Source organism: Colobus angolensis, unplaced genomic scaffold (genome assembly GCF_000951035.1).
Source record: "Colobus angolensis palliatus isolate OR3802 unplaced genomic scaffold, Cang.pa_1.0 Scaffold471, whole genome shotgun sequence".
Classification (NCBI taxonomy): domain Eukaryota; kingdom Metazoa; phylum Chordata; class Mammalia; order Primates; family Cercopithecidae; genus Colobus; species Colobus angolensis.
The window spans coordinates 870,530-889,412 of NW_012118166.1; the positions used below are offsets into that span (position 1 = coordinate 870,530).

The window sequence follows — 18,883 nt, forward strand, 5'->3', positions numbered from 1 at the left end:
GCCAGGATGGTCTCGATCTCCTGACCTCGTGATCCGCCCGTCTCGGCCTCCCAAAGTGCTGGGATTACAGGCTTGAGCCACCGCGCCTGGCCGGAAATTCAGTTCTTTACTCTTACCTCCATCTCCAGAGAGCTAGCTGACTATATTAATAATATATGTTATATATTGATTAAAGTGCCTATTTTCCACTAATATGTTACCTACTAATTATTTATTATTTTAGAGTTGGAGTCTTGCTACATTGCTCAGGTTAGACTCAAAAACTCCTGGGCTCAAGTGATCTTCCTGCCTTGGCTTCCCAAGTAGCTGTGACTATAGTCATTAGCCACCACACACTCATTCTTAATAAATTCTCATGTATGATCCATTCTCTTTCCAGGCTCTCAATTAAGTTCGTTTCTCTCTCTCTCTCTCTTCCAATGGTAAAATCATGCTACAAAAATTACTGTATGTTTAATATATATGTTTAATAATCTGGTTGGGCAAATGCATCTGTTTTTTTTCCCTCAAGCCCCTTCAGGTTTTCTTGTGGTTAAATATTTTTCTGTAAAAGTTAATAGCGTTTGGCAAAACTCAAAGGTTAGCAAGTGGTGGTGGAAGGCATGCTGGAACATCAACCTGGCCTTTGAGGTCTTTGTCCAGAACTTTCCCCTTATGAACTCACAGCTTGCTTAAATGGGTTTGATAAACTGTGAAAAGGATCGCCCTACCTGAAAGATAAATGGAGTAGCCTGAGTTTATTGGACCTGTATTTGAGAGTGGTTGGACAAAGTACTAGCTTTAAAACTAATTCTCAATCAAGTACAACTTATAATCCATGTCTCATGGAAGCATTGCTCCCACCAGTAATCTTTTGGCCTGAGAGACTGAAGAATCCTTGTAATAACTGGGTGTGGCAGCTCACACTTGTAGTCCCAGCTACACTGGAGGCTAAGATGGGAGGATCACCTGAGCCCAGAGGTCGGAAGTTGCAGTGAGCTATGGTGGTACCACTATACTCCAGCCTTGGTGACACAGCAAGACCCTATCTCAAAAAACAAACAAACAAACAAAAAGAATCCTCTTTATCATTTGTGAGCTCTTTTTACCCACATGGCTTCTCCTCCTTACTTCGCAACCTCTTGCTGTCTGTCTTCTTATAGATTGGAGCTAAACACGGTGTTATTTACTTGATCACAAAGTATGGCTATCTTCATCTGTACGACCTGGAGTCTGGTGTGTGCATCTACATGAACTGTATTAGTGCTGACACAATATTTGTCACTGCTCCACACAAACCGACCTCTGGAATTATTGGTGTCAACAAAAAGGGACAGGTGTGTAACTCTGACATTTCGTTTTCCACCTTTTCCATTCATTAGGGACTGGCGTTTAAACTTTCCCCCTTCTCTAGGAAAGCGGCTGGGTGTAGCTATTATTACTTGCTGTTATTAAACTTAAACCCATGTCTCCTTCTGCTTCATACTGGCACTTCCTCTCTTCAGACAGCACCATTCCTTACACAGGATTGATTCCAGGAGGAGAGCAGCTCCTTCCTGCGTATGGAACAGCAGTTCTCATGCACATCATCTTCATACCATGCACACCCTAATTGGGGAGGGTTGAAAAAGCAGATACTCTGGTATTTAAGTTACTTTTCCCAACCATAGTTGAAAAAAATAGTTAAAAGAAGAAACTCTTGGCTGGGCCAAGAGTTTATGCCTGTAATCCCAACTGCATGGGAGGTCGAGGCAGGAGGATGGCTTGAGCCCAGGAGTTTGAGGCTGACTGCAGCTATGATCACACCATTGCACTCCAGCCTGGGTGACAGAGTGAGAGCCTGTCTCAGGGGAAAAAAAAAATCAGGAACAGTGGCTGATGCCTATAATCCCATCACTTTGGGAGGCTGAGGCAGGAGGATTGCTTGAGGCTAGGAGTTTGAATCCAGCCTGGGCGACAGAGCGAGACCCTATATTTGTAGAGATAGGGTCTCGCTCTGTCGCCCATATTTGTAGAGATAGGGTCTCGCTCTGTCGCCCAGGCTGGAGTGCAGTGGAGTGATCTTGGCTCACTGCAAGCTCTGCCTCCCAGATTCACGCCATTCTCCTGCCTCAGCCTCCCGAATAGCTGGGACTACAGAAAAATATTTTTTAAAAAAGAAAGAAAAGAAACTCTGTGCTTTAAAAATAAAAACTTTAAGAAGAAAAATTGTCAGTTCCTTCCACATAGGCCATTTGGCTGTAGTGCAGAACGCATCACTGGGGTGCTTATCTGTGTGACTTTAACAACTACATAGACTCCTGTGCTGTTCTGTTTTGTTACCATTCGGCTTTCGGCTGCTTTGCATCCTTTCACTATGAGGGCCACCATCACAGGTGTGCTCAACAGTCGCCTGAGAATGTGGCTACCCTCCAGCATCGGGAGGGAACATGGCCAAGGGATGGTAGAGGGGAACATGGCCGAGGGATGGTAGAGGGAACATGGCCGAGGGATGGTAGAGGAAACATGGCTGAGGGATGGTAGAGGGAAAATGGCAGAGGGATGGTAGAGGGGAACATGGCCGAGGGATGGTAGAGGAAACATGGCGGAGGGATGATAGAGGGGAACATGGCAGAGGGATGTCAGAGGGAACATGGCCGAGGGATGGTAGAGGGAACATGGCCGAGGGATGGTAGAGGAAACATGGCCGAGGGATGGTAGAGGGAACATGGCTGAGGGATGGTAGCGCACTCTTCTAGGCCAGGCCGCTCTCACTTGTTGGGTCCTTACAGGTGCTGTCAGTTTGTGTCGAGGAAGATAATATTGTGAATTATGCAACCAACGTGCTTCAGAATCCAGACCTTGGTCTTCGTTTGGCCATTCGTAGTAACCTGGCTGGGGCAGAGAAGTTGTTTGCAAGAAAATTCAGTACCCTCTTTGCACAGGGCAGCTATGCTGAAGCTGCCAAAGTTGCAGCGTCTGCACCAAAGGTGATAAACCTTGAATACTGTTCAAATGTTCTGGATGTTAAGAACCAACCTTGAGAGGAAAATAAGTCATAAAAGCATTTCACTACTGGTATTGCAGTCTATTAGTGTTATATTAGGAGTTTTTAGTTTAAAATTTTTGCACCAATGGCTTAACAGTAAGGGAAGTAAACAAAAAGCACGCTCTTGCTGCATCAGCAGTTCTTCCTATCTCCCACTTTGTGTGCATACATACCTCTCACCCAACGGCTTAGGTACAGTTTCACATTTTCGTAACTTAGAATTTTCCACTCTTGCTGCCTGGTTGTCAAATATGCAACTGCACAATACACCAAGTGGTTGTTCCCTGTTTTATTTAGCAGTAGTCCTGCTCTGGACTTCCTCCACTCTTTCAGAATATAGCATTTCTGCATAAGGCTTTTTCTTTAGTTTATTTCATTTGGATAAATTGTTCAGAGACTGGATCTGCTCCTGAGTAGATAAAGACTTTCAAGTTGCTGGTCCTTGAAAGAATTTTTCTTGTCTTTCAAGGGGTGGTTATGAACAAACCATTTCTAGCCTTCATCTGTGAATGTGAGTATTTTGAATTAGAATATAACGATAGCAGAACTTCACTACTACAAGACTGATTGAGAGGCTGAATTCTCACTGCAGCATGCTGGGGGAGAAGTAAGACCCTAAGTGTGAAGCCACCTGGAGGACCTAGATTCCCCCGTACTTATGGTTCTTATTGAAGATAAAAGCAGTTGCCTTGGTAGAGGACATTTTGTCTATGACAGAGCAGTGTGGAATTTCCACTGGCAGATTTTTGTTTTTACATAGAAGCAAGTTGAGTGAAGGGATCCCCCGTGATTACAACACAATGACCTATTTTTCCATTTATTACTAGGGAATCCTGCGTACCAGAGAGACGGTCCAGAAATTCCAGAGTATACCCTCTCAGCCTGGTCAGGCTTCTCCATTGCTGCAGTACTTTGGAATCCTGCTCGACCAGGGTCAGCTCAATAAACTTGAATCCCTAGAACTTTGCCATCTGGTTCTTCAGCAGGGGCGTAAGCAACTCCTAGAGAAGTGGCTGAAAGAAGATAAGGTAGAAACACTTGTGAGATGGTAGCCCCTGCACAGCTTGGTCCAGGCTCCCTGCCCGCCTCCTAACTTTGCCTTGTCCCTTGGCATACCACAGCTGGAGTGCTCAGAGGAGCTCGGAGACTTGGTCAAAACCACTGACCCCATGCTCGCTCTGAGTGTGTACCTTCGGGCAAACGTGCCAAGCAAAGTGATCCAGTGTTTTGCAGAAACAGGCCAATTCCAAAAAATTGTGCTCTATGCCAAAAAGGTAACGTATGTTGAACCATCTGCATCTCACATGTGGTTGAGTGGTTGCTGATTTTAAAGTTTATAAAATACCCTTCTTTATAAGTCCTCTGGTGTGAGAGTTGGCAGTGTTGCTATTAGGATCTTTATTCATAATGATCATATTGCATTCTCTTCAGTTTTTTATTATCCTTAGTTTTCCAGTCCTTCCATCTTCTTTTTATTTGGGAGCTTTATCTTGTTTTTTCTCTCCCTCTCTTCCTTCTGTATGTTAATTTGATATTTTGGCAGACTTCCAGATCTTGTCCCTGTGTGCTCACAGGCAGGCTATGTTTGCACACAGATCAGGGAACTTATTTGTGGTCTGGGCTGCTTGTATAGTTAATTATGCCTTCCATGGACATGAAATCAATTTATTTAATTGGATATTGTGTTTGGCAGAAGGTGGTACCTACAAATGATAATGTTGCTGCTCATTTCTTTGTTAACATGAGTTTAAAACAAAGGATGGATAACTTCCTTTTCTAATGCCCAGGGTTTTTCACTGATTTTCCTGATTGGTGCTCCCTTGCTTCTAGGTTGGGTACACCCCAGACTGGATCTTTCTGCTGAGGGGTGTAATGAAGATCAGTCCGGAACAGGGCCTGCAGTTTTCTCAAATGCTAGTGCAGGATGAGGAGCCACTGGCTGACATTAACCAGGTGAGCGTAGGCAGTTTTGGACAACTTTTTGTGGCTTTTTAGAGCCATCTAGAAGATTCCTTTATTCATTTCCTGTTAACTTGTCTCAGTGCTTTTCTTCATCTGCTATTAATCTTCCAGTTTTAAAAAATCTAGTCTACTTGGGGAGTTTGTCTTCTAGTCTTTACTATGTGAGTACTCATTGCTTCCTTTGTTTTGAAGTACTTTAGAGAATGTTTGCGTGGGTTTGTGTCTTTGGGTGGTGATGGTGTAGGGTGTGAGGATGTCATTTAGGGTCCAGGCCTCCATCCTTCTCCCCACCCCAGTTACCACATCATTGTCTCTCCCTGACCATTGGCCTGAGCACCAGGAGCTAGTGCTGTTGCATCCCCCAGATGTTCATCCTGTGGATGTCTAACTGACCTGGATCTACGTGAGCATCAGCCTGTTTTTTAGTGTAACCTACTTAGAATTTAGATGTAAACACATGACAAGTCACTTTCAGTCGATTGGTACAAGGAGCTCTGATGATATACAGATGTGTAACAAAGCTTGAAGCAAGGCATCAGAGCCAACAACTGTTTAGAAATAATAAGTGCAGTTATATGTGTTTATATGTCTGGGAATTTGCAGATATTTTGGAGAACATAGAATAAGAGATTTGAGACAAATTTACTTAGCTTTCAATAGGAAAGAAATTTCCAGTTCACATCTTGTTTATAGTTCATATTTTAAAGTTGTTTAAAATATAAACTTCTCATACTTTATGAGAAGTTCCACAATTAGTAAGTTCTTTTTTATTTTCCTGTAAAGCTGTCCTTCAAAAACAATTACTAAATTTATTTCTATATTTCACATCTTAGTGAGGCATATTAATTATTTAAATTAACATCAATTTAGCTTTAATAATTGTCTAAGTAAATGTTTGCATTTTCCCAGTTGTGCCCCAATAATATAATGATATATATGGGTTAGATATCAAGTATCAGCTGCTTTGTTAGTCAAGATTCTGCAGAGACAGAATCAATAGCGTAGCTCTAGCTATATGAGAGGGAGCCTGAGCAGCATAGTGAGACCCCATCTCTACCAAAAAATTTTTAAAAATTAGCCAGGCATGGTGGTGCACACCTGTGGTCCCAGCTACTCAGGAGGCCGAGATGGGAGGATCACTTGAGCCCTGAAGGCTGAGGCTGCAGTGAGTGGTGACCTTGTCACTGCTTCAGCCTAGGCAATAGAGTGAGACCCCATCTCAGATATATGAGAGGGAGAATTGGCTCATGATTATGGAGACTGAGAAGTCCTGTGATAGACTGTCTGCAAGCTAGAGGAGACGTTGGATTCCGGTAGCGTGGCTCAATCTAAGTTTGAAAGTCTCAGAACCAGGGAAGCTGATGGCGTAACTCTCAGTCTGAGGCCAAAGGCCTGAGAACCCTGGGGGCCTTTGGGGTAAGTCCTGGAGTCCAAAGGCTGGGGAGCCTGGAGTTCTGATGTCCAGAGGTAGGAGGGGGAGAAAGTCCCAGCTCCAGGAGAAAGAGAGAAGAAATCTATTCTTTCCTTTTTTGTGCCCCCAGCTGATTGGATGGTGCTCCCTGACATTGAGAGTGGATCATTCCTACTTGGTCCCCCAACTCACATGCCAGTCTCCTCTGGGAACGCCCTCACAAACACACCCAGAAGGAATGCTTTACCTGGTCTCTATGTGTTCCTTAATCCAGTCAAGCTGACACCTAAAGCTAAGCATCACAGCTGCCACTAGGATGTGATTAAGTAATGTATGATTACTGCTTGGATCACTTGAGAGGATTCTGGGGGTTCATATGTTATAAAAGTCACTCCCTTTCATATACTTTGGTAAAATACCTCACTGATAGGTATGATGTAGGTGATACGATTTCACAAGATTATCAATAAATTAATGGTCATAAATTACGTGAATTGTGTTGTTGTTGTTGTTGAGATGAGGTCTCTGTGTTACCCAGAATAGTCTTAACTCCTGGGCTCAAGGAATGCATGCATCCACCTCAGCCTCCTGAGTAGCTGGGACTATAGGTACACGCCACCACACCTGGCTCTATGTGAATTGTGATGACATAAGAAAATGCAAAGGGGCCAGGAGCAGTGGCTCACACCTGTAGTCTCAGCACTTTGGGAGGCCGAGGCGGGCGGATCGCCTGAGGTCAGGAGTTCGAAACCAGCCTGACCAACATGGTGAAACCCTGTCTCTACTAAAAATACAAAAATTAGCTGGGTGTGGTGACGGGTGCCTGTAATCCCAACCACTTGGGAGGCTGAGGCAGGAGAATCGCTTGAACCCGGGAGGCGGAGGCTGGAGTGAGCTGAGATTGTGCCTTTGCACTCCAGCCTGGGTGACAGAGTGAGACTCCATCTCAAAAAAAAAAAAAAAAAAAAAACCCCAAAAAAACGAAGGAACTAATTGTTGAATTTCTAAATGAGATAATGAGATAATATTTCAGGAACTATTTCAATACGAAAATGAAACACTGTGAATGAAAACACACTGAGTGAAAATGTGGCTTGGATGTGTTTCAGATTGTGGACATTTTCATGGAAAACAGTTTAATTCAGCAGTGTACTTCCTTCTTATTGGATGCCTTGAAGAATAATCGCCCAGCTGAGGGACTCCTCCAAACATGGCTGTTGGAGATGAACCTTGTTCATGCACCCCAGGTCAGTGACATTGTAGGCTAACACCGAGATGCAGAGCACCTGTGGCACCCCTCTGTGGGTTTGCAGACTTGAGCACAGTGGCTTTGGACTGGGTTGGGCTTGTGCCAGATGTTTATCTTGTACTTCTCAGTGAACATTCTCCGTGACTCCCCTTAAAAGGATTTTCCAGAAATCATGGTACAGGACTTTCATGGAAACAGTTATAATTGGGGCATCATTTCTTTCTTTCTTCTTGTTTTTCATTGTGGTAAAATATACATAACCAAATTTACCATTTTAACAACTTTTAAGTATCTGATACAGTGGCATTAAGAACATTCACAATACTATGCAACCATTACCACTATATGGTTCCCGAACTTTTTATTATCTCAGAGTAACTATGTAACTGTCAAGCAATGACTCCTCATTTCCCAGCCCCTGACAACTGCCATTCTAATCTGTCTCTATTAATTTGCCTTTTCAAGATATTTCATATACATGGAACCGCAAAATATTTGACCTTTTACCTGGCTTTTTTCACTTGGCATATTATTTTTAAGGTTCATCCACGTTGTAGCGTGTGTTAGAAACACCTTCATTTTAAAAACTGAGTAATTGTCCACCATGTGTATATATGACATGTGTTTATCCATTCATCCATTGATGAACATTTGGGTTGCTTCTACCTTTAGGCTATTGTGAATAATGCTGCCGTTCACATGGGTATACAAAGATTTCTTTGAGACCCTGCTTTAATTCTTTTGAGCATATACCTAGAAGTGGATTTGCTGGATCATATTGTACAGTAATTCTATGCTTACCTTTTTGAGGAACCACCATACTGTATTCCAGGAGGCTGCACCATTTTATATTCTTCCCAGTAGTGCTCAGCAGTTCCAACTTCTGTATATCCTTGCCAACACATTTTCCCTGTCTAAAATAATAATAATAGTAATCATCTTAATGGGTGTGCAGTGGTATTGTGGTGAGGCATCATTTGTTGGCCTGAAACTTGTGGGAGGCAGGTATAATCAAATCACATGTCTGTGCTATTTTGGGTTAAATTTAAATATATATACAAGAAAGAGATTTAGAGGAGTTTATATCAAGCTGTTCACGGTACTAAGTGGATAAGATTGTACAAGTTCACTTTGTTCTTTACTTCTCTCTTCTGGCCGGGTGCGGTGGCTCACGCCTGTAATCCCAAGACTTTGGGAGGCCGAGGCGGGCGGATCACGTCAGGAGATCGAGACCATCCTGGCTAACACAGTGAAACCCCATCTCTGCTAAAAATGCAAAAAATTAGCCGGGCGCGGTGGCAGGCGCCTGTAGTCCCAGCTACTCGGGAGACTGAGACAGGAGAATGGCATGAACCCGGGAGGTGGAGCTTGCAGTGAGTCGAGATCACGCCACTGCACTCCAACCTGGGTGATGAGCAAGACTCCATCTCAAAAAAAAAAAAACAAAAAACTTCTCTCTTCTGATTTGTTTTTTCTTTAATAATCACTTATTGTTTTTATAATTATGAAACAACATATTAAGTATATTGTTCCGTTACCTCAATTTATTCAAATCCACAGGTTAGCTGCTAAGAAGTGGGTCATATTCCAACTATAGGAAATAAAAATGCTGTTAATTTGCTGCTTGGGGTCTATTGAACTCTCATGACTTTGTGAGTGTATGTAATAGTTTTTGGTGAATGAGATTTGAAACACACCAGTGCCACTCAGAAACTTGGCAGACACCCAAAGGAATGCCCAGACCCTAAGGGGTGCAGGACAAGCAAATAGTTGGGTGAGGTGCCAGCAGGCTCTGGCTTAGTGCCCCAGGATGCTGGCAGTCTTCTCTGGGCAGTGGGACTGCATGATGGTTTCTAAGTTCTCTAAAATACACTGTTGCTATGATGAGAAAATGTTTAAAAACAAGAAGTAAAGATAAATCTGAAGGAAACAAAGGATAGGAGACTCAGGTAAGTGCCAGGTGTTCTAAAGCCCTACTCTTAGTACTTGGTTTGGATCGTCAACTCTATGGGGAACCAGAAGTGTGCATCACTCTGAAGTGGTCTGGTGTGTGACAGGGGCTGTGGTCACTCAGTTTGGCTGTACCTGGTTGGTGATGCAGATCCTTGAAGGAATAAGAAAGAGTGTGCTGGGTGGCAGGGAAGGCACCCAGGAGCGTAGCTAGTCAAGACCAGCATTAGATACTGAGGGAGCACTCATTCAGCCATGCTGCAAGGCTACTGTGTTGACCTATCCAGTCTTAGCCCAAAAAGTACTTACTTAAAGAGAATATTTAGTGGCTGGGCGCAGTGGCTCGTGCCTGTAACCCCAGCATTTTTGAAGGCCAAGGTGAACAGAGCTCAGGAGTTTGAGACCAGCATGGACAACATGGCCAAACCCCATCTCTACAAAAAAATACAAAAATTAGTCAGGTGGGCCAGGCATGGTGGCTCACACCTGTAATCCAAGCACTTTGGGAGGCCAAGGCGGGAGGATCACGTGGTCAAGAGATCGAGGCCAGCCTGGCCAGCATGGTGAAACCCTGTCTTTACTAAAAATACAAAAATTAACTGGGCATGGTGGCACGTGCCTGCAGTCCCAGCTACTCGGGAGGCTGAGGCAGGAGAATGGGGTGAACCCAGGAGGTAGAGGTTGCAGTGAGCTGGGTGGGATCGTGCCACTGCACTCCAGCCTGGAAACAGAATGAGACTCCGTCTCAAAAAAAAAAAAAAAAAAAAAAACAAGTAGCCAGCTGTGGCAGCATGCGCCTGTAATCCCAGCTGCTTGGGAGGCTGAAGTGGGAGGATTGCTTGAGCCTGGGAGGTCAAGGCTGCAGTGAGCCGAGACTGCACCACTGCACTCCATTCAGCCTGGGCAACAGAGTGAGACCCTGTCTCAAAAAAATATATATATATATATTTTATGCCTCATAAAAATTGTTTTCAGAAGTGTTCATTGTTTTTTAAATGCAATCCCCAATTCCTAAGTCTGTATTCAGCCTAGTAGAGCAGTCTAGTAAGCACAGATCGGATTTGTTATGTTCATGTCTCCTTCTGGCCATTGCTAATCTAAGGCTTGAGCTCATTCAAGGAGAATCGGTAGACTAGAGCCCTCACGTTGATCTTGCCATAGAAACCCTATAAGAATGTGATTGCTGGCTGGGCGCTGTCGCTCACGGCTATAATCTCAGCACTTTAGGAGGCCAAGGTGGGCAGATCGTTTGAGGTCCAGAGTTCAAGACCAGCCTGGCCAACGTGTTGAAGCTCCGTCTCTACTAAAAATACAAAAATTAGCCAGGCATGATGGTGCGCATCTATAATCCCAGCTACTTGGGAGGCTGAGACATGAGAATCACTTGAACCCGGGAGATGGAGGTTGCAGTGAGCCAAGATTCTGCCACTGTACTCCAGCCTAAATGATGGATTGAGACTCTGTCTCAAAAAAAAAAGAAAGAAAAAAAAAGAATGTGATTACTTAAAAGCTGCAACAGCGACTTGGACTCATCCCAGTAATAGGGCTTTATGGAGCCTCAGCGTTTCTCATAGGCCCAACTCTGGCCACATGGGGTAGGCCCAGCTCTACAATATGGGAGGATGGAGCCTTATGCAAAGGGCCTAAGATGACTTGAAGGACAGCTGGGGATCTTGGGACCCACAAGCACTGCTGCCACCAGAGTTGTGGGTGTGGAAAGGGGCCTGTGAGTTCGGGTTGCCAGGCTATACCCTACCCTGGGGCAAGGCTGAGCAGCTGGTCTTAAAAAGTTATTGCCTTTGATCAGGCTTTCCCACCAAACTCCCTGTTTCATAGGTTGCAGATGCCATCCTTGGAAATAAGATGTTTACTCATTACGACCGGGCCCACATCGCCCAGCTCTGTGAGAAGGCAGGCCTCCTGCAGCAAGCACTGGAGCACTACACCGACCTCTATGACATCAAGAGGGCTGTGGTCCACACTCACCTCCTCAATCCCGAGGTATTGTGTACCCCTGGGGCACTCCTATTATGGCTGTTGTCTATGCCATTAATGTCACGTGCTCCCCAATGTTCACCTGTTGATGATTGTGGAACCATGGCCTGAGCCTGTCACTACCCTAATCTACCATACTTTACTACCAAAAGCAGTTCTGGTTCAGCACACACACAACGTTTATCTGCTCAGCAGCATGTCTGGGCCCTGTAGTACCTTTCTTTCTGATGTCCACCTTTGACTTAGTCTAATAGCAGGAATACTGGTCACCTTTTAACACTGACAACCTAACAGGGCTGTCTGAAACCATTAGCAAAGGTGAACTAGCTATTGTGTTCCAACTTATGGAATAAGTTTTAGCATCGTCTGTGGAATATTGCAGGTGAACAGTTTAGATCAGTGTCTTTTCCCAGCTTTACTCCTTGCTCCTACTTTTTCCCATGATGGATAGTTGCTTTTCAATCCATTTATATGGAAATTCTCTCTATTTTTGACACTCAGGGGAACAGGAGAATGACCTAGTTATTTTCCAAGTGTTAGCAATCTTTATAGTGGTGCATCGTTGTGGACAGACTCTTCCTTGTTCCCAGTGGCTTGTCAATTTCTTCGGCTCCTTGTCGGTGGAGGATTCTGTGGAGTGTCTGCGTGCGATGCTGTCTGCTAACATCAGACAGAACCTTCAGCTGTGTGTGCAGGTGGCCTCTAAGTACCATGAGCAGCTGGGCACGCAGGCCCTGGTGGAGCTCTTTGAATCCTTCAAGAGTTATGAAGGTAAACCGTGCAGCCTTTCGCCGACCCCGCCACGTGACTACACCTCCTTTCTCAGGTGTTGCGGTCTACCTGCCCGACTTAAAATGGCCTTCTTGCAAAGCCAGGCAGGATGCAGCACTCGCTGCCTTGGGTGCTCAGTCGGTGGCAGAATGCAACCGCCATCTCATGTGCACCCTCAGCTTCAGTGTCCTTTTTGGTATTTCCAAAGGAAGAAATCAGGTTGGTTGGTGATGGAGTGGAGAAACTTATGGAGCCCGGTGTGTCTGTGCAGCACAGTCTGGCAAGAATTCATCTAAAAGCCTGTGTCGTGGGTACCGTGAAAGGCCCTGATGTCTGGTCTTCACAGCCCCAGGAGGGAGGCTCTTTGGGCCTCTCCTAAGTGAGAGCCCACGATAGAGGGTGCATTGCTTTGTGGTGTCTGCTAACCCAGTTGATTGCAGGGGCTGACGAGGCAACTTGGTTGTCTTCCTTTCCCCTTTTTGGACATCACCCCAAAAGAGTGTTCTAAGGCAATGGGGGTGGAAGTAGCTTCGTTAGGGACAGGTAGGGGCTGTCTGGCCCACCCAGGATAGAGACTAAGCATTTGTCTAGGCATCAAGCCACTGCCATGTGTCCGGTGAGGTTGGGGCATCGGTGGAGGGTGGGACAGGACCCTGCCCTCAGGGACTGGCCTTCTCTTCAGAAGACACCACTGTAGGAAAGACCATGGCAGACGATTGAGTGGAGCTGGGCTGGGAGAGAGCAGTAGAGTAGGTTGGCGGGGAACCATCGGCCTAGGGGCTGCCCATTCCCTTCCTAGCATCAGAGTCTCACAGTTACAGTGAAAGACCTCGACCAGGAGGGGCCTTCTCGGATGTATCCTATCTTGTTGTTACTGTCCGGAGTTGCAGGCCTCCTCCTAGAGGCCGTGGCTTATTTCTCTCTCCCTTGGCATCAGTCCCACAGCCCTCTCAGATTACCTCAGTGGGAATTACTCTTGACGACGACTGTCTAGGTATACCTGGGCCCCCAAAAGGAATTTCACATGTACCAAATGTCTAGTATTTTATATCAAAACATGCCAGGTATGCCTGCCAAATTTGATGGAAATCTGACTAGCTATTTTTGGGAGCTGCCAAAACAGACAGATGGCATATTGATTATGAGTTCTGAGTGGGCTGTGGGTCCCTGGAGAGTGGAGCAGGGTCATCGAGGGAAGGTGGGCAGCAGCTACGGAGGAGACAGGTGGGTGTTGCAAGGACGAAAACGAAACGGTCTGTCTTCATAGGCCTCTTCTACTTCCTGGGCTCAATCGTGAACTTCAGCCAAGACCCAGACGTGCATCTGAAATACATTCAGGCTGCCTGTAAGACAGGGCAGATCAAGGAGGTGGAGAGGATATGCCGAGAGAGCAGCTGCTACAGCCCAGAGCATGTGAAGAACTTCCTGAAGGTGTGTTCCAGCACTGCCTCCTTGTGTTCCAGCAGCTGACTTTGCTGATGGCAGGCGGGGCAGACCATCTGCAGGACGTCCCAGGAGGCAGGAAGCTGGATCTGTCTTGCCAGGGACCCCTTAGTCCCAGGGACAGAGCTCCGCCTTATGGCTTAAAGTTCTAGAGGAACCCTTCTATCGTTTTAAGAACATGGAACGCAGCTTGAGGCTGTGCTCTAAGTATCTGGCACGTGAGTGGAGGGAGTTAGTTTATTGGTGCATTGTAATTCATCAACATCCCATTAGTGCCATTGTCAATTAGGCAGGCAAAGCTGCAGAAACAAGTAGACCACTCAGCACTAGTGTCATAAAGAACAGGAAGCCTACTTCCTTATGTGGCAGTCCTGGGTGGGCTGGAGGTCAGTAGGGTGGCTTTCCTTCCCACTGTCCTTCAAGGACCAGGCTTATGGCTGCTTTGCGGTGTTCAGCACCTCACCTGGATGTCGTCTTCCCAGTCAGCTAGAAGATGGGAAGAGCACAGAGGAACCAGCATGGGTGGTTTTTATGGGCGAGGCCTGCAAGTGGCAGATGAGACTTGGATTCACGTCCCCTTGGAGGAAATGAGGTCATGTGGCCACACTTAAAACTTCAAGGGAAACCAGGAAATGTGATCTAGGCATGGGACCACACAAGGGGGAGGCATGATTGTGGTGACCTGTGGCTGTCCTACCCAAGTGCCATCATCATCTGGGAATGGTGCCCAGGTGTGTTTCCATGGCCTGTGGCTGCATGTCTGAAAAGGCAGCCTTTACTGCAGGTGTGCTGTTCTTGAGAATGGCCTGGTTTCTGTTGGGTTTGCTGCTTGTCTTAAAAGATATTTTTGTCCAGATTTGGAATGTTAATGCCACATTTAACGGTCTTTAACCAAATACTATTATCTTTCACTTATTTCCAAAGCAAACACCATACCACAAAACAACAGCCTATCCAGAGCGGTCTCATTCTGAGTCTTCTACATGTCACTCTGCTGCAGAGACAGTGCTGTCCCATATGGGCAATGAGTCCGAGGTCTGGCCGTCTGGTTTCTCCGCTCCCTGACTTGTTATGTGCATTCTAATCCTCAGGAGGCCAAGCTCACAGACCAGCTTCCCCTCATCGTCGTGTGCGATCGTTTTGGCTTTGTCCATGACCTTGTCCTGTATTTATACCACAACAACCTGCAGAGGTACATTGAGATCTACATTCAGAAGGTACTGCTGGCTCCCTGGAGTGACACCCGGCTGCCTCTGGGCCCCAGTCAGTGACAATAGTCTTCGCCTCAGAGGCTGCCTCTAACATCTGGCATTTCAGAGACTATCATTTTGAAGGGTGGTGGGTTAGTGTGCTCAGACTGCCAGAGTAGAAGAACACAGTCCAGGCGACTGAAACAACACACATTTATTTCTCACAGTTTTGGAGGCTGGAAGTCCACGATCAATGTGCTGGTAGGGCTGGTTTCTGGTGAAGGCCGTCTTCCAGGCTTGCAGACGGCCTCCTGGCTGTGCCCCCACAAGGCCTTTCCTCTGTGCATATACATTCCTGGTGTCTCTTCCTCTTCTTAGAAGGACACCAGTCCCATTGCATTAGGGCCCCACCCCTGGCATTGATTACCTCCTTAAACACCCTCTTTCCAAATAGAGTCCCACTAAGAGTTAGGACATCAGCAAGTGAATTTTGGTGGGACACAGCGCAGTGCTAAACAGGAGCCCTTTCAGGGTTTTGCCCAGACTGTCCAAGTTGTAGGAGGCTTCTAACAATAACTTGTGTCTGCAACACTGAAGTTACTTCACCTTGACTACCGTAGGTCAACCCTAGCCGGACCCCAGCTGTGGTTGGAGGGCTGCTTGATGTGGATTGTTCTGAGGAAGTGATTAAACATTTAATCATGGCAGTGAGAGGACAATTCTCTACTGACGAGTTGGTGGCTGAAGTAGAAAAAAGAAATAGGTAAGGTGTCCTTACTTGGTGTTTTGTCTTACCCCTGGATTCTAGTGTCTGTTGTTGTTTCTGTCTAATTCTCCAGGACTGTCTCTGTAGCTGACCATTCATGTGCATATCTTAGATGTAGCAGTGAGTTACTTGCTATTGGTACTGTGAATACCTTGGGGGAAAACCTAACAGTAGAAATCAGTTTGGAATCAGGTCCATCTTCGTCCCTAGAGCAACCTGAAGTTAATATACTCCAAGATTTTTTGTTTCAGGAAACATCTGTCAGAGCCCTGGAGTTGCCCTCAAGATTTCCAGTGGTAGCCTTGAGACTTTACGGTGCCTTCCTTCTTTCGAAGGCTCAAGCTGCTGCTTCCCTGGCTGGAGTCCCGGATTCAGGAAGGCTGCGAGGAGCCTGCCACTCACAATGCACTGGCTAAAATCTACATCGACAGCAACAGCAGCCCCGAGTGCTTCCTGAGACAGAATGCCTACTATGACAGCAGCGTGGTGGGCCGCTACTGTGAGAAGCGAGACCCCCATCTGGCCTGTGTCGCCTATGAGCGGGGGCAGTGTGACCTTGAGCTCATCCAGGTGGGTAGCAGATGTGCTGAGCTGCCCATGCAACCCTGGCCTCCCAGGGAAGCTTTCAAAGGTGTGCCCGTGGGGAGCTGATTAGGGCTTTCTGTGCACCTGGAGATGGCAGGTCATGAGATTATTTCCTTGTGATTCTCGCAGCTTTTGGGAACTTGCTCATGCGATTTGTATGCATTGTACCTGTAGACCAAGTGGCCATGAACCTGACTTATCATCCCTCTGCTTATGGTCCTTACTGTTGCCTGGTAATTTGAGGGCAGAATTGAACTCCTTGGCCTGACTCGTGAGCTCCTCTGTGGACTGCCACCTTCCCCCAACTCCCCAACTTGATCAACCACCCATCTTGCCACCCCACCTGGGGGGGCCTGCAGTTCCCTGGGTGCCTCATGTCCAGACTGCCCTTGTACTTCATGCCCCCTTTTTGGGATAACCCTCGACACAAGCCTTTCCCCATCACCTGACCGGTGAGCTCTTGCTGGCCCCTCCTTGAGACATCTGCCCAGCTCTTTTGCCTACATCTGCCCAGGCTTGGATCCACATATAATTACATGTTTAGGTTGTATTGTATGAACTGTTCCTACCTAACCATTTGATCTAAAAATCCAGACATGAACAGAGCACCTATGAGGTTGGTACCGCACCAGCCTACTCGGGCTTTTCCCATGATACACAGGCAGCTTGCGCTGCATCCGCAAACACCTTTGCATGCCACTCAGCCTTTGTGCCTGGCATCTGGCACTCAACAGATCCGATCCTCACCAGGATTTAGCAAGTGCTGCAAACGCTGGCACATTCCAGTAGACTGATGGTGCGTTGGAGATCTGTTATAACATTCCATAAAGGGTCTCCAAATCTGCCAGTGAAAGCACAGTTTGCAGTTTTTAGGTCTTGAAACATTGCAGTGTTTGTGCTGTTTTATACCAGTTCTAGGCTGTTCTGATAACATTTTACAGATGGTTTAGAGCTAGCTACATATGAGTACTTAAATTTAACTAAATTAAAAATTACCAGTTTAGTTCCTGTCATGCACCACATTTCAAGTGCTCAGTAGCCTCCCGTGGCTAGTGGCTGTATCAGACAGAATGGGAGACAGAGCATGTCCCTGAATGCAAGAGGTCCTATTGGCCAGAGATGTGGCACATCCCCAGGAGTTGTAAACTTGGAAAGGGCATTTTGGGGTAGTTTGAGTCCATTGTTAACCCTGTAGGATGCTGCTCATCCCATGTCAAAGCACAGCGCCTTGCCTGGGCCCTGACTGTTCACCAAACTGGTATCAGGCACACAGGGAACGAATTGGGGTGTGTCCTCCCAAGCAGCTTCCATTGATTGGCTGCTGTGTTACACACATGAGTATGCTCATTTCAGGTGTGCAATGAGAATTCTCTGTTCAAAAGCGAGGCCCGCTACCTGGTACGCAGAAAGGATCCAGAGCTCTGGGCTCACGTCCTTGAGGAGACCAACCCATCCAGGAGACAGCTAATTGACCAGGTGAGGCACAGAGATGGGTATGTCTATGCACTTGCATTTTGCCGTCTAATCATCTTTGTGGCTCAAGTGACTGGTTTCATTTTTCATTTAAAACATCTTGACCGAGTGCAGTCGCTCACGCCTGTAATCCCAGCACTTTGGGAGGCTGAGGCAGGTGGATTCCTTAAGGTCTCAGGAGTTCAAGACCAGCCTGGCCAACAAGGTGAAACCCTGTCTCTACTAAAAATACAAAAATTAGCTAGGCGTGGTGGCACATGCCTATAATTCCAGTTACTGGGGAGGCTGAGGCAGGAGAATCGCTTGAACCCAGGAGGTGGAAGTTGCAGTGAGCCGACATCATACCACTGCACTCCAGCCTGGGTGACAGAGAGAGACTCCGTCTCAAAAAAATAAATAAATAGGCCAGGCATGGTGGCTTACGCCTGTAATCCTAACACTTTGGGAGGCCTAGGCGGGTGGATCACTTGTGGTCAGGAGTTCAACACCAGCCTGGTCAACATAGTGAAACCCCATCTCTACTAAAAATACAAAATCACACTGTGTGGTACATGCCTGTAATCCCAGTTACTCAGGAGGCTGAGGCAGGAGAATCGCTTGAACCCAGGAGGTGGAGGTTGCAGGAAGCCGAGATTGCACGCCACTGCACTCCAGCCTGGGCAACTGGGTGAGACTTCGTATAAATAAATAAATACATACATACATACATACATACATCTTAGCCCTTATGAACCTTCTCCTCTGCAGAAATAGCTTGCCTAAAATTAGCTTGATTCCCCAGGTGAGCTGACTTGGAATTGTTTACTGGCAGAGGACATAGAGTTGGCCCTTGGATCCAAAGCAGGGATATGCAGCCCAGGAAGAGAGTACCTGGTGGCATGCCTGCATGCTGGGCCCAGCTCAGCCCCCGTGGACAGAGGTGAAGTAGCTTTCAAGATTGTCTCAGCTGACTTTCCTGTGTTGAAGAACTCTTTATGCCCCTGTGACTATCCAGCACCTCCTTGGAGACGGGGCAGAGTGCTGGGGCCAGGGGTCATTATTGGGTGTGGCCTGGCAGGTGGGAGTCTGCCTTGGCCTCTGG

At 46.5% G+C, this 18,883-nt stretch overlaps 1 protein-coding gene across 1 annotated transcript in view; it reads left to right on the forward strand.

Annotated features, from left to right (window-relative positions):
* Window positions 1–18,883, forward strand: part of CLTCL1 (clathrin, heavy chain-like 1) — a 103,880-nt gene that overhangs the window by 46,960 nt on the left and 38,037 nt on the right. Inside the window, exons 6-18 of the mRNA XM_011958687.1 lie at window positions 1,143–1,316; window positions 2,751–2,948; window positions 3,835–4,035; window positions 4,129–4,281; window positions 4,838–4,960; window positions 7,490–7,627; window positions 11,416–11,580; window positions 12,165–12,345; window positions 13,613–13,776; window positions 14,880–15,005; window positions 15,599–15,741; window positions 16,080–16,314; window positions 17,683–17,805. Of these exons, the coding sequence (XP_011814077.1) occupies window positions 1,143–1,316; window positions 2,751–2,948; window positions 3,835–4,035; window positions 4,129–4,281; window positions 4,838–4,960; window positions 7,490–7,627; window positions 11,416–11,580; window positions 12,165–12,345; window positions 13,613–13,776; window positions 14,880–15,005; window positions 15,599–15,741; window positions 16,080–16,314; window positions 17,683–17,805 (2,124 nt within the window). The remainder of the gene's footprint in view (window positions 1–1,142; window positions 1,317–2,750; window positions 2,949–3,834; window positions 4,036–4,128; window positions 4,282–4,837; window positions 4,961–7,489; window positions 7,628–11,415; window positions 11,581–12,164; window positions 12,346–13,612; window positions 13,777–14,879; window positions 15,006–15,598; window positions 15,742–16,079; window positions 16,315–17,682; window positions 17,806–18,883) is intronic.